This window comes from Salvelinus alpinus, chromosome 31 (assembly GCF_045679555.1).
Source record: "Salvelinus alpinus chromosome 31, SLU_Salpinus.1, whole genome shotgun sequence".
NCBI lineage: Eukaryota > Metazoa > Chordata > Actinopteri > Salmoniformes > Salmonidae > Salvelinus > Salvelinus alpinus.
Window position 1 is genome coordinate 5,535,436 of NC_092116.1, and position 15,332 is coordinate 5,550,767.

Genomic DNA, 15,332 nt, shown 5'->3' on the forward strand with positions numbered 1-15,332 from the left:
AGTAGCCTAGACTAGATTATTGGCTAAAAGCGGTTCATGTGATATACACCCAATTAACAGCAGGTGCAAAGTTAACCTCATCATGCTCAACCACGTTCTCCTGGTATAATTTGTCCAAAAGGCTTCAGACTTTGGTGGTGCACACTATTTTAGAGGAGAACAATTATGATTATGGGCAATTTTGTATTATATTGGTTACATTGAAATGTTCAGTTGCACCACAAATGCTATAAAGGACAAAAGTATGAATCATAATACCCATAAAACCTAGTGGTCAAACAGGGAAATGGTTCCAATTGTTTTTGTACCATACATTTTCCCATAGGGGATTTTAGAATCACTTAAAATAAAGTCTGTGTTTTGTGTAGGCTTACCCTGGCATGATGTTTTGATAACCATGTAAATCTCTCTCGGACAAGGTGACTTTTTAGCAATATATTCACCTGTATTTACCCCTAACAAATGAAGTGCTAAATAGCTGCTAATATAAAGAACTACAAATGCCATGATGATCTGGACGAGACTGCCGAATCAAGGCAAAGGTAAGAAACTCTGTATTAACTATCTAATGTTAGCTAAATGTAGTAATGAATAAATGTGATATTTCTTAAAATGTACCTGTTAGCAAAGGTGCCAGCGAGAGATGGCGTGCAGGAGCTTGCAGTCTTGCATGATGTCTACTTTGTTTCGTTTTTTTACCCCATTTTTCAGGATATCCAATTACGATATTTTCTTATCGCTGCAACTCCCCAACGGGCTCAGGAGAGGCGAATGTCGAGTCATGCATCCTCAGAAACATGACCCGCCAAACCGCGCTTCTTAACACCTGCCCACTTAACCTGGAAGCCAGCTGCACCAATGTGTCGGAGGAAACACTGTTCAACTGACGACCAAAGTCAGCCTGCAGGCGCCCGGCCCGCCACAAGGAGTCACTAGAGCGCGATGAGTCAAGTAAAGCCCCCCCCGGCCAAATCCTCCGTTAACCCGGATGATGCTGGGCCAATTATGGGACTCCCAGTCACGGCTGGTTGTGACACAGCCTGGGATCGAACCCAGGTCTGTAGTGACGCCTCAAGCACTGCCATGCAGTGCCTTAGACCGCTGCACCACTCAGGAGGCCTCATGTCTATTTTGATGCTAATTAGCATTTTTGAATCTGAGAGTAAATGGAGCTGAATGTATTGGTAAGTCACCTTGTCCGAGAGAGATTTAGATGGTTATCAAAATGTCACACCAGGGGTAAACCTAAACATTTTCCCATAGGAGATTTTATGTTGGGGGAAAAAACAATTGGAACCATTTCCCTGTTTGACCACTAGGTTTTATGGGTATTATGACACCTTCACAGTGGAAACGCATTCTCCGGCATGATTAATCGCGCTTCACCATTTGGCAGTCCGATGGACGATTCTGGGTTTGGCAGATGCGGGGAGAACGCTACCTGCCCAAGTGCATAGTGCCAACTGTAAATTTTGGTGGAGGAGGAATAATGTTCTGGGGCTGTTTTTCGTGGTTTTTCTAGTAAGGGGAAATCTTAACACGACGGCATACAATGAAATTGTAGATGATTCTGTGCTTCCAATTTTGTGGCAACAGTTTGGGGAAGCCTCCCGATTGGCACAGTGGTCTAAGGCACTGCATCGCAGTTGCTAGCTGTGCCACTTAGAGATCCTGGTTCGAGTCCAGGCTCTGTCGCAGCCGGCCGCGACCGAGAGACCCATGGGGGCGACGCACAATTGGCCCAGCGTCGTCCGGGTTAGGGGAGGGTTTGGCTGGCAGGTATGTCCTTGTCCCATCGTGCTCTAGCGACTCCTGTGGCAGACCGGTTGCATGCACGATGACACGGTCACCAGGTGTACAATGTTTCCTCCGACACATTGGTGTGGCTGGCTTCCGGGTTAAGCGGGCATTGTGTCAAGAAGCAGGGCGTTTGTTTGTTTTCGGAGGACACATGGCGACCTTCTCCTCTCCCGAGTCCGTACGGGAGTTGCAGCTATGAGACAAGACTGTAACTACCAATTGGATACCATGAAATTTGGAGGAAAAAGCGATATAAGTTAAAAAAAAAAATATATATATATATATATATATATATATAAGGGGAAAGGCTTTTTCCTGTTTCTGCATGACAATGCCCCAGTGCACAAAGCGAGGTCCATACAGAAATGGTTTGTCAAGATCGGTGTGGAAGAACTTGATTGGCCTGCACAGAGTTCTGACCTCAACCCCATCAAACACCTTTTGGGATGAATTGGAATGCAGACTACGAGCCAAGACTAATCACCCAACATCAGTGCCCGACCTCACTAATGCTCTTGTGGCTGAATGGAAGCAAGTCCCCACAGCAATGTTCCAACATCTAGTGGAAAGACTTCCCAACATCAGTGCCCGACCTCACTAATGCTCTTGTGGCTGAATGGAAGCAAGTCCCCACAGCAATGTTCCAACATCTAGTGGAAAGACTTCCCAACATCAGTGCCCGACCTCACTAATGCTCTTGTGGCTGAATGGAAGCAACTCCACACAGCAATGTTCCAACATCTAGTGGAAAGACTGCTGTTAAAGCAGCAAAGGGGGGGACCAACTCCATATCAATGCCCATGGTTTTGGAATGAGATGTTTGACGGGCAGGTGTCCACATACCTTTGGTCATGTAGTGTCTATTGGCCTCTGTACCCTCCGTGGGGGTCCGTGGTTACAGCTAGGGGGAGGCGTTGTACAGTGTTCACACAACCAGGAAGAGCTTGATAGGGTGCGAGACTTTCTCTAAGTGAAGTGTCAGTAGGCAGGCACAGAGAACAGCAGGTCTCGACGTCCCTGACAACCCCTAAACTCCCGTGCCAATAACGATTTTTGGATTTGGAAACGGAGCTGGAAGAGTAAATGTATTTGCATTTTAAAGCTTATTTTATGAATTTGGTTTATCGTTTGCGCTAGAATATTGTCAATTTGAAACACAGCAGAGAAACTCGAGAGTAGCTTTTGAGGTTTACAGTCCCAACCTACTAGAGACAGTCTTCCCTATCCTTTGCCATGGCTTCGACACCCTGTACCAGATTTACCGACGAGTATAATCTCTACGAAGAGCTGGGAAAGTAAGTATTACAATGTTTTATTTTAAGCCATCTCGATTGCGTTATGTTTAAAGTACTGACGCTCTAAACGAGGGGTTCTTAAAGATGACCTGTTACCTGCGCGGCGCACAGAAACCGCGCTTACTGTATTCACATGTTGTCTTTAAATAATGATCCGGAACCCGTCCTCTCTAAAAGCGTTTGTTTTTATATTTTTAATTCGGTTTAATGTTTACGTAGTATTTCACTAGCTCTTGACAAGTCCCCGCCCTTTTAGTGGAGTAACCATTGTAGTAAGGGCGTTGAAATTCCCAAGTGGTGCGCTGTCTTTTATAAAGGGTAGCGTCTCCCAAGTTGATTGAAAAACCTTTCTTCAGAAGCAATGCCATCCCCAGCTCTCAGCTAAATGAAAGTGACCTATTGATCCGCTCTTTATTATTATTGCCCAATGCCCACGTGTCATTATGCTGTTCTTGCAGTTATTGTCAATACATTGATATTAATGAAGGTGCATTGTAGGGCCAAGGGTCACCGTTTTAAATTGGTAACAGCCTTCTATCCCTGTGTGACTGAGAAGATGCCCTTGGCATTACTGACTGTAGACTGCCCTACTGTACCAGCACAGGGCGCCTTTGCGGGGGTGGGGACAATTGTCACTTGCACTTTCTCTGTCTTCAGTGCTATTTTTAGCGATGTGTTAAGAAGTGGTGCGAGGCTCCAGTGCGTGTAGTCTATTTCGCTTTCTTTGGCATTACATGTGCTGTTCTATATGCAATACCTCTCAAATTTGACTAGTTGCCTAGGCATCCACGGGGCACCTTTCCTGTCTCACCTGTTTAAAAACGACAAACAAATGTTTTGATTTGTCATCACTGCCTTTTTGATGTCTCAATAAACGACCATTTTAAAGTCAAGTCAATCAGCTTATAAAGTGTAGCCTAACAGTTAATTATACCGAACAGGTGATAAAGGGATAGATCCATTGTTTGAGTACTCATCCTTGTTTATGTTTCCTAAAGGGGAGCTTTCTCCATAGTGAAAAGATGCATGAGGATCTCCAGCGGACAGGAGTTTGCTGCCAAAATCATCAACACAAAGAAGCTATCTGCTCGGGGTAGGTGCCTTTACCATGTCTTTGCGGTTTCTGTTGAAAACCACTAAATATCCCAACAACTCCCTGTTATGTCAAACGTTTTCAGTGAGACGTGGCTTTTGCCTGGTATTTATCTTCAAATGACATGGGTACAAATGTGGTATGCAAGCGTTTCCCAAAAACGTTGTCCTCGGGACCCCAAGGGGTGGCCATTTTGTTTTTTACACTGATTCAAATTATCAAAGCTTGATTAGTTGAATCAATTATGTAGTGCTAGGGCAAAAACCAAAACGTACACCCCTTGGTGTCCCGAGGACCGAGTTTAGGAAGCCCTGTGGTATGCGGTTCCAGAGAAGCACCCATTGTTGCCACATAATTCTCAGTAAATACCAGAGATGGGACCAAGTTGCACTCATTTGAGTCACAAGGTCTGAGTCCCAAGTAGAACGGGTCAAGTCTCGAGTACAAGTCGAGTCACTCGTTTTTTTTTTCAAGTCAAGTATAAAAAAAAAAAATCTATACATGCTAAGACTTCGTCAACTACAAATCTGTGTCTATTTATTTTGGCTACAACACATTTTGATCATGCAATTTGTAAAATAGGGACTTTGCAGCAGTCGTAAGGGCATGAAATCAGCAGTAGGCAAGGCAGGTTGACGTCTAGATTTATTTACAGGTCTTGGTGATCCAATGGTGAAAGCGCCATATCATAAAACATATACAAGTACATTTTCCAAATATACACGGGCAACAGCCAAAAGAAATAGCCTCTGTATCAGGCAGGCTTAACCTGTCCTATCTAAACACAGGTAGAGAGCAAGACTGCACAGCCTCCCCTTGAGAAACCAAATCAGACCTTTCTAACAGGAGTACAAACGGGTACATATAAGCTATTGGCCACTCGCAGGACCATACAACTAACCAATTGGCAATTACAACCAATAGACTGGTTCTACAATTTTTTTTTTTTAAAGGCAATTTCCACAGCCATTGTTACATTGATCTTAATCAGACTTAATGATTATTAATGCTATTTCATCACCGTTCACACATGGAACAATCATTTTCTCTTATTCAACGTACTGACCCCAAAGCGTAGCGCGCGCCCCTATTACGCACAACCAGAATGAGAAACATAGGACACGTGGAACTCTGACATAACCCGGGAAATATGAACAAAGGAAACATACATTGAATTCAATGAACAGAACTTGAGTCTTGCGAACGTTCATCGCGCCCAGTGGGTAAGATATGGTCCATTTTAAAGGTATGAAACAGAAATATCTGTGTTGCAACAAACGGTACGGGATGGAATGATGAAACACTAGCAACTATTGTAGGATTAGATGGGATATAGATTGACCAAATATGCATTTAAACGTGTGAAAGCAAGAGCAAACATTTCAACAATAGAGTTTGGAGAGCGCAAGTGGAGACACGTGCCTGTGGTGTGTCTTTGCCACAGTAATAATTGAATTTTAACAACAAATTCCAAATAAGCTTCATAAGTAAATCATCAATTTCAAGCAATTTTGACATACCAAATGACCAGTAGGCCTATTGTAGTACTTGTTGCTTGATGCCCCATTGCTGGTGAGCTTGCAAGTAATACAAAGATCTTTATAACTAACCCAAGATAGATCAGAGCCTGTTGTTTCCAATGAATCATAGTGGGCAGAACAAGCGCGAGCTAGTAAGATACTATTGGCACATTCTAGCATTTATTTGCATATTTCCATTAGAGAACGCCTACTGTATGAAGTGCACGTGTCCAATAACTCAATTCGTCCTTGCACTTCTTCTAAACAACTGAAGTTTTAGAAACTTTGGCATAGTGTAAAGTTTAAAAAATAATAATCATTAAAAACTGAGTCTGCCTCTTGTTACAGAATTTCTTGTTTTGGAAACTGAAAACTGTAGGGCGATCCAAATGTTTCATCGATGAGAAAATGATCAGAATGTAGGCCAAAATCCATATCGCTCCATCTTCTCCCACTGCCGGGCCCTGGGCGTCCTCTCATCACCATATTTGATACAGAGTGGAAATGCCAACGAGATGCTTCACGTTTACACATCCGGTGAAATATGTGGCTCATTGTTCTATCTGCGGTTAATATTATTGATCACCAAAGCATTTTGTAGCAGGCAATTTTCTCTCACTACAATTAGATGTTGTGCGCTGACCTCCGATAGTATAACTGCACAGCAATCTGTTCCCTAGCTCACCCGACCTGTGATTGACTTTGCTTGTCCAATCAGAGGGCCTATAGTGTGCATTTCACTAGCCAATCTGTTGCACGTTTGTTTTGCTAGGGCGACGCTGTGACTACTGTCTCTGGCTGAGTGGAGAGTCATGCATGGAGACTCTGTGCCACAATTTGTGACAAAATGTTACAAAACCTGGCCAAATAATTTCAAGTCGTCAGCTTCAAGTCATCAAATTTGTGACTCAAGTCAGACTTGAGTCAAAGTCATGTGACTCGAGTCCACAACTCTGGTAAATACCAGCTAAGCTAATGTCACCAAGAAGAATGTGTCTTGGCTAGAAGGGATACAGCTTATGTCAGTGACGTCACACTCTCGCTATGAACTCTGACTTTGAACAGCTAGTTATGCTGGCTAGCTGACACTAATTAAAACATTTTTTAAAATAAATTATTTCAATGGGCGAGAGGAAATAGAACTTGTAATATTGGTCACCATCTAGATGTCACAGTGACATGCCTAGCTATTACTGCCCTCAGGTGGTAGCGAACATGGTCCACTTTTTTTCCTCCCAAAACGTATTTATCTAGAGTATGATAGCCAGGGCTGGCCCTGGACGTTCTGCCGCCCTAGGCGAGACAAAAATAATTACATCTTAGACATTCTCATGAATCTAAGCATGGCACTTTCAAACGTTGCCTTTCCACCTAGACAGAGGCTTTACTGATGCAGAAAACTGTAAGCTTCAACTGCTGGCTACTCGTCCGTTGTATAACCCAACAACAGTAGTGCTTCCCTAAAAGCTGCCTGGGTTTAAACAAACATCTTCTATTTTCAGAAAGAGAAAACATCAATTGATAGGGACAGAATAGCAAACCATAAAAAAAAAAAACTAATATTATAGGCTGCAGTTTAGCAAAATCTATATCTCCATATGCATCAGAGTCACATCTTTTGCGGCCATTTTAGAGCTTGTTTCTACCATAAGGCATCACAGAGTTAAGCATTGTTATAGAACTCTTGATATAATCTGGATATGTTTTATGTATTTATTTTAAAATATAAAGCAAACAATATATATCCTTTGTTAAAGAAAAGGGTAAAAGGGATATGTGATACCCTCACTCAATTCGAGCCCTGGTTTAGGTCAAACACAGGTCAAGCCCTTCCCAGACACCAAGGTATTTAATCCGTGCATGCGACAATGTTGGAGTATTTGGCTATACCGACATCTATGGATAGGATAATTGTCTGTCAAACAGGTAGGATTACCACTTATTTTTTGGAGGATGAAGAAATAAGCTCCAATTATCTATGTAATTCTATGTTTAGGCCATTTCCCCTCCTTATCCTGATGTGCCCCAGCCTGCGCTAACATATCCCGTAAAGATCCATTCATATATTTTGGCCACTCACAGGGATCTTTTGTTTTTTGTCTGGGAGTCGGATTTAGCAGCAGCACCACCACTGTCATCGGGGTTGGGGAGCAACGAGTCTGGGTCCAAGATAGTAGGGTCTTCGCCGGCATTGTTTGGAGGTGTGGCGAGGCATGGTGTGGCGAGGCCTGGTGCGACCACCTGTTCTTGTCCAGCCAGAGAGCTGTCATCATCGTTGGATGTGCATGGTTCGGACTCACCCGATCCGAACTTAGCTGCTAGAATCAACGAACGGGGACTCGTTGTTCTCGGCAAATGAATGGCCTGTCCTTGTACGCTTGTCATTTGCTTGCTGCACGCTGATACATTTCACCAGCGAATTTCTTTGGTTTAGAGATTGTGCCTCTTTTCTCATTGTTTTTTAAAAATATTTGCTTCCTGATAGTTTTAGAATTGTTTCAAATCTCTATAGATTACTTTTAGCAAAAATAATATCCACTAGTAGTAGCTAGCTAATGTTAACAGGCTAGGTTAGGCTACTGCCTTAATCACTAATCTTCTATATCACAAAAAAAATACAATTTATTTGGCAGATACATTTTTATTAATGTTTCACAATTGGATAATCCCATATAAGCACACACATCACCATAGCTACCAAGGATAGTGGGAGTGAACTTCGGGAGAAGCGGGAATGGGGTGGGGGCGGGAACTGCAGCAACGCTATGAGCCGGTGGTGTAGTAGCCAATCGGGTGCGCCGGAGTGTGGCAGCCAATTGTCAAAATGCCGCCCCAAATTCAAGTGCCACCACAGGTGGCGGCCTAATCTTGCCTAATGAGACGGCTGTCCCTGACGATAGCAATTTACACGAGAAATTACTTATTGGTACTCCCGCTTGCCGAGCACCGCTGTCCCACAGTACGGCGAGGGAAGTAGATAGTGTAGCCATCAGGGGGACTGCTAAAGCACATTTGTTATAGTTGTTTCCACCGCAAATGTTTTTTTTATTTAACCTTTATTTAACTAGGCAAGTCAGTTAAGAACAAATTATTTTTTACAATGAAGGCCTACACCGGCCAAACCCGGAAGACTCTGGGCCAATTGAGCGTCGCCCTATGGGACTCCCAATCACGGCCAGTTGTGAGACAGCCTGGATTCTAACCAGGGTGTCTGTAGTGACGCCTCAAGCACTGAGATGCAGTGCCTTACACGGAGCCCAAACCGGCTGCGCGTGTGCGCCATCGTGCATACATTTATTCTGTCCCCCCCACACCAAATGCGATCATGACACGCAGGTTGAAATATCAAAACAAACTCTGAAGAGCATTACACATTTATGGCAATTTAGCTAGCTAGCTTGCACTTGCAAGCTAATTTGTCCTATTTAGCTAGCTTGCTGTTGCTAGAAAATTTGTCATGGGATATAAACATTGAGTTGTTATTTTAACTGAAATGCACAAGATCCTCTACTCCGACAATTAATCCACACATAAAACGGTCAACTGAATCGTATCTAGTCATCTCTCCTCCTTTCAGGCTTTTTCTTCTCTTAACTTTATATTGCGATTGGCAACTTTCATAAATTAGGTCCATTACCGCCACTGACCTCGTTCGTCTTTCAGTCACCCACATGGGTTTAGCCAATGAGGAGATTGCACGTGGGTGCCTGCTTCTATAAACCAATGAGGAGATGGGAGAGGCAGGACTTGCAGTGCGATCTGCGTCAGAAATAGAACTGACTTCTATTTTAGCCCTTGGCAACGCAGACGCTTCTTGGCTCGCGCGAGCAGTGTGGGTGCAATACTTGAATAACATAGATTTCAACATTTATTTTGCCACACTCACACATGCGACGCGAGCGGTGTAGTCAGCCTGTTAGATCGCTGCGCCACTCTGGAGCCCAACTACAGCATTTAACGTCTACATTTTTGTGGGGGAAAAATGTAACAATTCATTTGATCAAAATGTAATGATTCTGAACACTCTCCAAAGTCCCAACTTCGGCAGAAAAGTTTCAAACTCTCGCAGGAGTTTGACATGAGCTGTATCCCTTCTAGCCATGCCCAGAAGAATGCGGTATGTGGTTAAGGTTTGTTGGTCACTTGTCTCAAAGCTCTGTCAGCCTGTCAGAATTACAATACCCCTCTGACCTCAGTCAATGACAGGAGAATTCTTCAAGACTCTTCTTCATTTTTGGGCTTAACCAATTGACCTGTAAACCAACGCCCCCCAATGTGCTCTTTCTCCCTTATCTTTTGAGGGTACAGTGTACATTCATAACTGTATGAACATGACTCATTTCAGTAGTTGGATGTGGTCAGGCGTCTTTTGTGACTGGTTGTCAACGTCTGTCTTTACAGTTCTTGTTTCATTTTCATACCCTTAGTACCCCTTTTGGCGAGGCATAAAAACCTTGCTTGTGAGTATGCAAGTCATAACAACATCGGTTAACCTGCTTTGATTTCTGATTAGCAGTACATGATTCACAGTGTAGCCTATTGTGTCACAACCCCAGTCACAATGGGAATGGGCCCGTGTTTGAAGCGAAACTACACATGGTAGACATAGACATGCATTCTTTATGACCTTTTGTGTGTCTATATCCTGGTGCTACGATAGCATGTCCCCCGTACATTAGACCGCCTGTCTAGGAAGCAGCTCGCTGGCCTTTTTTTCTGTTATTCTCTCCATCCTTCTCTCTGAGGGAGCTTGTGGGTCGTGGCTCCTGCTGTCTGTATGCCATACGTTGGACCGCCTGTCTAGCAAGCAGCTCTCTGGCCTTTTTTTCCCACTCTTTTATTCTCTCCATCCTTCCCTCTGTGGGAGTTTCTGGGTGCGTGGCTCCCGCTGTCTGTATGCCATTATGCTTGTCTGATTTCCCTCCACAAGCCTTAATGGGCTGCTGACAGACACACTAAGACACACACGTGATGTCTCATGGGGAACCGGGGGTTTCCTTGCTGCACATACACTTTAGAACAGTCTGCTCGGGCGATGGAGGGCTAGAGACGAGGAAAGGAGGGAAGAAAGGGATGGAGTGAGCGATGAATAGGACTAAGAGACAGGAATGTAATTGTATCACAGACAGGCGCTAGACAACATATCTAGAACAGAACATTAATAAAATGAGTGCGGGAGAACAGTAGGGGAAGGAAATAACAGAGCTGGAATGAGGAAACGGTAGCCTTTTTCTTACACAATCCCCTTTTGTTTGTGCTAGCTAAGGCGACGATTAGATTGCTGAGGTGATGAATAGAGGGAGGCACAGGGAGGGTTGAGGAGACGTTTATTGAGTGTTTTTCCATGATTGATCCCAGGCTAGGATTGGCTTGACTGAGTGGCTCCACTGAGCTGTGGCTGCCCTTACCTGAGAGCAGGAGAGATCATGTCTCCCCATTTCTGAACGGACGGCCACCTTAGAAGAGGGAAACCCCGGCTCTGTGTCTATGCCAGATACAATGGCTGGAGTAACATACTTAACAGGCTGGGGATCTTACCTCACAGGTTTATGTGGTGATAAAACAAGCCACTAATATTTAAGCTGTAAATCTAGCACCAGCATTTAGAAATCTTACCCTGCCTAATGGCATTGAGTAGGGTACTAATAATGGGCAGTACTGTAGAGTAGGGCTGGGAATTGCCAGGGACCAGACGATATGATATTATCATAATACTTAGGTGTCGATACGATATGTATTGTGATTCCCACGATTCTATATGTATTGCAATTTGATGTTCCAAACATATTGCTCACTATGCACTGAGTGTACAAAACATGAATAACACCTGCTCTTTCCATGACAGACAGACCAGTTGAATCCAGGTAAAAGCTATGATCCTGTATTGATGTCACTTGTTAAATCCACTTCAATCTTTGTAGATGAAAGGGAGGAGACGGGTTAAAGAATATTATTTTAAGCCTTGTGATAATTGGGACATGGATTGTGTATGTGTGCCATTTCAAAGGGTGAAAGAGCAAGACAAAAGATGCAGGTATGGTAGTAGGTGCCAGGCGCGCCGGTTTGTGTCAAGAACTGCAACGCTGCTGGGTTTTTCACACTCAACAGTTTTCTGCGTGTATCAGATTCATATTTTTTTTAAATCCATTTTAGAGTAAGGCTGTAACGTAACAAAATGTGGAAAAAGTCAAGGGGTCTGAATACTTTCCGAAGGCACTGTGTATGTGTATATAACTGTATCCATTTTTTCCCCCCTCATCGCTACTATAGAGCAGTGTTTCGCAAATCCAGTCCTCCAGTACCCCCAACAGTACATATTTTTGTTGTGGCTCTGGACAAGCACACCTGATTCCACTTGTCAACTAATCATCAAGACCTTGACAAGTTGAAATGCAGTATGTTGGCCCGGGCTACAACAGAAATGTGTGCTGTTGTGGGTACTGGAGGACCAGAGTTGGGAAACACTGCTGTAGTGTGACACATAGGGGCAACCTGTCAATATCCTTACATGGTGTGGTGTTATCAGACTCCACTGAAAGCAGGGAGAAATGTGTACGCAGTCGATTGGTCTTGGTTCACTGCCCTGCACTGCGTTGATTGAGTTAGCTCATGTGTTATCAAATCAGTCTGTCCGTTATCATATACTTTTCTGTTAGTAACTAGTGAACTGCTTTCTTGTGCGTGTGTGATATGCTTATTTCGTTGTTTGTCCCTTTTTCTGTATCCACCACGAGCAGCCCACTGTTTTAACAACAGCGATCTTGCTTTATGTTTGAGGGAGTGATTTACAGTACAGTACTGACATTCAAGGTTACTTGTCCTTGCACTGGGGATTCCCGAAGTGGGTCGTGTAAATTCAGAGGTTCGTGCGATAGTGAAACTCCGTAGGGTATAGTGCCTCCCTACTAAACCACACTCTTTTTTTTGGCTGGCCATGTGGAGGTGTTAAATGTACAAACCTATTTTTCCTCACACGCTTCTGTCAATGCATGGTCATGCTTTCTATACTCTCTTCATATCTCTCATTTGGTGATTACCCCCTTCTCTAAATTGGTTCATATTTTGCATGTATATGTTTTTGTACTGCTTTCCTCCTGGTAAGATGAGGAAGTGTCCGTTTTTGGAGCCAACTCTGTCTTTATATAAAGTTGTTGCTTACATTTCTCTCTTGGTTATGTCTAAGCTAGCAATGAAAACATACGTGTAGGTCAAATTCTACTCATCCACAACGGCAAGCATGTTTGGTTGACCGTTCAGGCCTACATTGGAAAATATGGGCCAGTGGTCAGACATCAAGCCAGCTAATATTTTATGATGTTTGTGGAAAAACAGCAGCTCAACAGTCGGTAACAGAGGAAACGATCAGCTGACACCCCCGCCAGCCCAGGGCTGTGGAAAAGCCACTGGCAATTGTGCACAACAACCACGCTGCTTCTGGCTCCTGGAAAATACAGACATTTTTCCAATCTTGGCATTCCCATGGACACAATGAGACTCACGAGAAAGCATGTTTTCCCTCTTTGTTCCGTTAGTCCAAGTACTAACATGGAGCTGATGTCGGGCCCTATTAAAAATCTGCGATGTAGAGAATGTGGATGGATTCACGGAATCCAGACATTAAAACCATAATTCAACAGTATAAAAACATGTATTGAACTTGGTAGGGAATCAATGAAATGTATTGAGAATGTATTAATTTGCCCACATTTATTATAAGACATGAACAGAATTCATCAGTGATTGATTCGTATTTCCTGCAATTTAAGAGAATCAGGAAACGAGAATGTCTGTGGCCACATTTCCTTTCAGTTCTCTGCTGCCAATGACTGGAACTAATTTAAAAAATCACTGAAGCTGGAGACTTATCTCCCTCACTAACTTTAAGCATCAGCTGTCAGAGCAGCTCACAGATCACTGCACCTGTACACAGCCCATCTGTAAATAGCCCACCCAACTACCTCATCCCCATATTGTTGTTTATTTTTTTGCTCTTTTGCACCCCAGTATCTCTACTTGCACATCTATCACTCCAGTGTTAATGCTAAATTGTAATTATTTTGCCACTATGGCCTATTTATTGCCTTACCTCCCTAATCTTACTACATTTGCACACACTGTATAAATATTTTTCTGTTGTGTTATTGACTGTACGTTTGTTTATCCCATGTGTAACTTTTGTTGGTGTCGCACTGCTTTGCTTTATCCTGGCCAGCTCGCAGTTGTAAATGAGAACTTGTTCTTAACTGGCCTACCTGGTTAAATAAAGGTGAAATAAAAAATAAGTGTTTGCGGCTACCACCTTCTGTAGCCGTTAGCAATGATGCTAATGAAAGCAGTCTTCTGGTAGATGGAAAGGCTTTCCCAAAAACCTCAATTAAATGTTAACTACAAAGTAGCCTAACCCGGTAGAAGGATCATGATTATTTGCATCAATCCAGGGTATTTGTTTAGCAACTCTATCATCACGTGCGCTACAAAAACACTGCTAAACCATAGCCTCTTGCTAGGTGTGCACTTGAATTAAAGGGTAACTACACCAAAATCAAAATTTCTTAGATTTTTCCCAAGCATTGTTGTGGACTAAACATCCAATTTTGTTTTTCTATTAAAAAAAATTATTGGATTGAACCTGAACCTGGGAAAAATCTGAAACCTGGAAAAACAAAACGGAATTAGGCAAGAAATAAAACTGATTCTTTGTTGTTTGAAATACATCCTTCAGTAAACTTGGCCTATGACACAAGCCTACATAATCAATCTCCAAACATGCAATCTCTGGCCACTCAAATCACCCTGGGGTCATTTAGAAGCAGATTTAGCACAGACAGTCGCCATCATCTCAGATAGGGTATATTTTTCTACATGTTATAAGCAGGAAAATTAGTCTTGACTTGTGCCTGTCCTACTAGGCTCTGTCAGGCTCATTCTCTGCCAATGAGAGGGGTGTAGACTCACCTTCTGACATGGGTTGATTACCCAACCTAACCGTAGAGGGTTAACCTCCTAAAGTCTATTTCCGTGGCCCCACAGCATCTAATTAGCATAATAAAAACATTCCCATAAAAATCTGTTAGTTAAAGCTAGAGATCTTTTTTCTTTTTTTGTTGCTTTGAATGCGTCTTAGTCTACCACATCCACCAACGATGCACTTCAGCAAGGTGACAGAGCTGGAGCGGTGTTTGAGACATCCCGGAAATCAGTCTTCTCACAAAATCGTTTGTAGCGTCCAAACGGTTTGGGCTACAAAACTATTATGACCCCCTCTATGGAAGGATGATTCTCACGAGCACGCCCACATGCCTCACAGGACTCTCACAGTGCACCAGTTAAAAAAAATGAATGGAACTAATGTATATATGGAGACAGTTTAGTGCCAAAAGTAAGGGGTTAAATAGAATAAGAATACAAAGAATGGTATCCGGATCTTATCTCTGATTATAGGACTGACTGACTGTTTTTTTGGGGACTATTTGTTATTCAATGCGTTTGTATGGGCTAATAGCAGGAAGGCCAAATTTAAATTTTTCATCAATGCTAATGCGCGCACACACAGCGCCCACCAGAAATCAAAATCACACTGGACTGTGCCTTGGCTCATCCTTCGATCCCGGCCTGACCAATATG

The 15,332-nt window shown here is 43.1% G+C and overlaps 1 protein-coding gene across 14 annotated transcripts in view; it reads left to right on the top strand.

Moving 5' to 3' along the window:
* Positions 1 to 2,757: 2,757 nt before the first annotated feature.
* The window catches only part of LOC139561100 (calcium/calmodulin-dependent protein kinase type II delta chain), a 117,868-nt gene continuing 105,293 nt past the window's right edge, over positions 2,758 to 15,332 (top strand). For 4 of the 14 annotated variants that reach the window (XM_071377955.1, XM_071377957.1, XM_071377953.1 and 1 more), the window contains exons 1-2: positions 2,762 to 3,095; positions 4,094 to 4,188. In XM_071377955.1, the coding sequence (XP_071234056.1) occupies positions 3,034 to 3,095; positions 4,094 to 4,188 (157 nt within the window). In that variant the 5' untranslated portion in view covers positions 2,762 to 3,033. Of the gene's footprint in view, positions 3,096 to 4,093; positions 4,189 to 15,332 lie in introns of all 14 variants that reach the window. The other 10 variants (XM_071377956.1, XM_071377959.1, XM_071377964.1 and 7 more) reach the window with 6 other exon arrangements.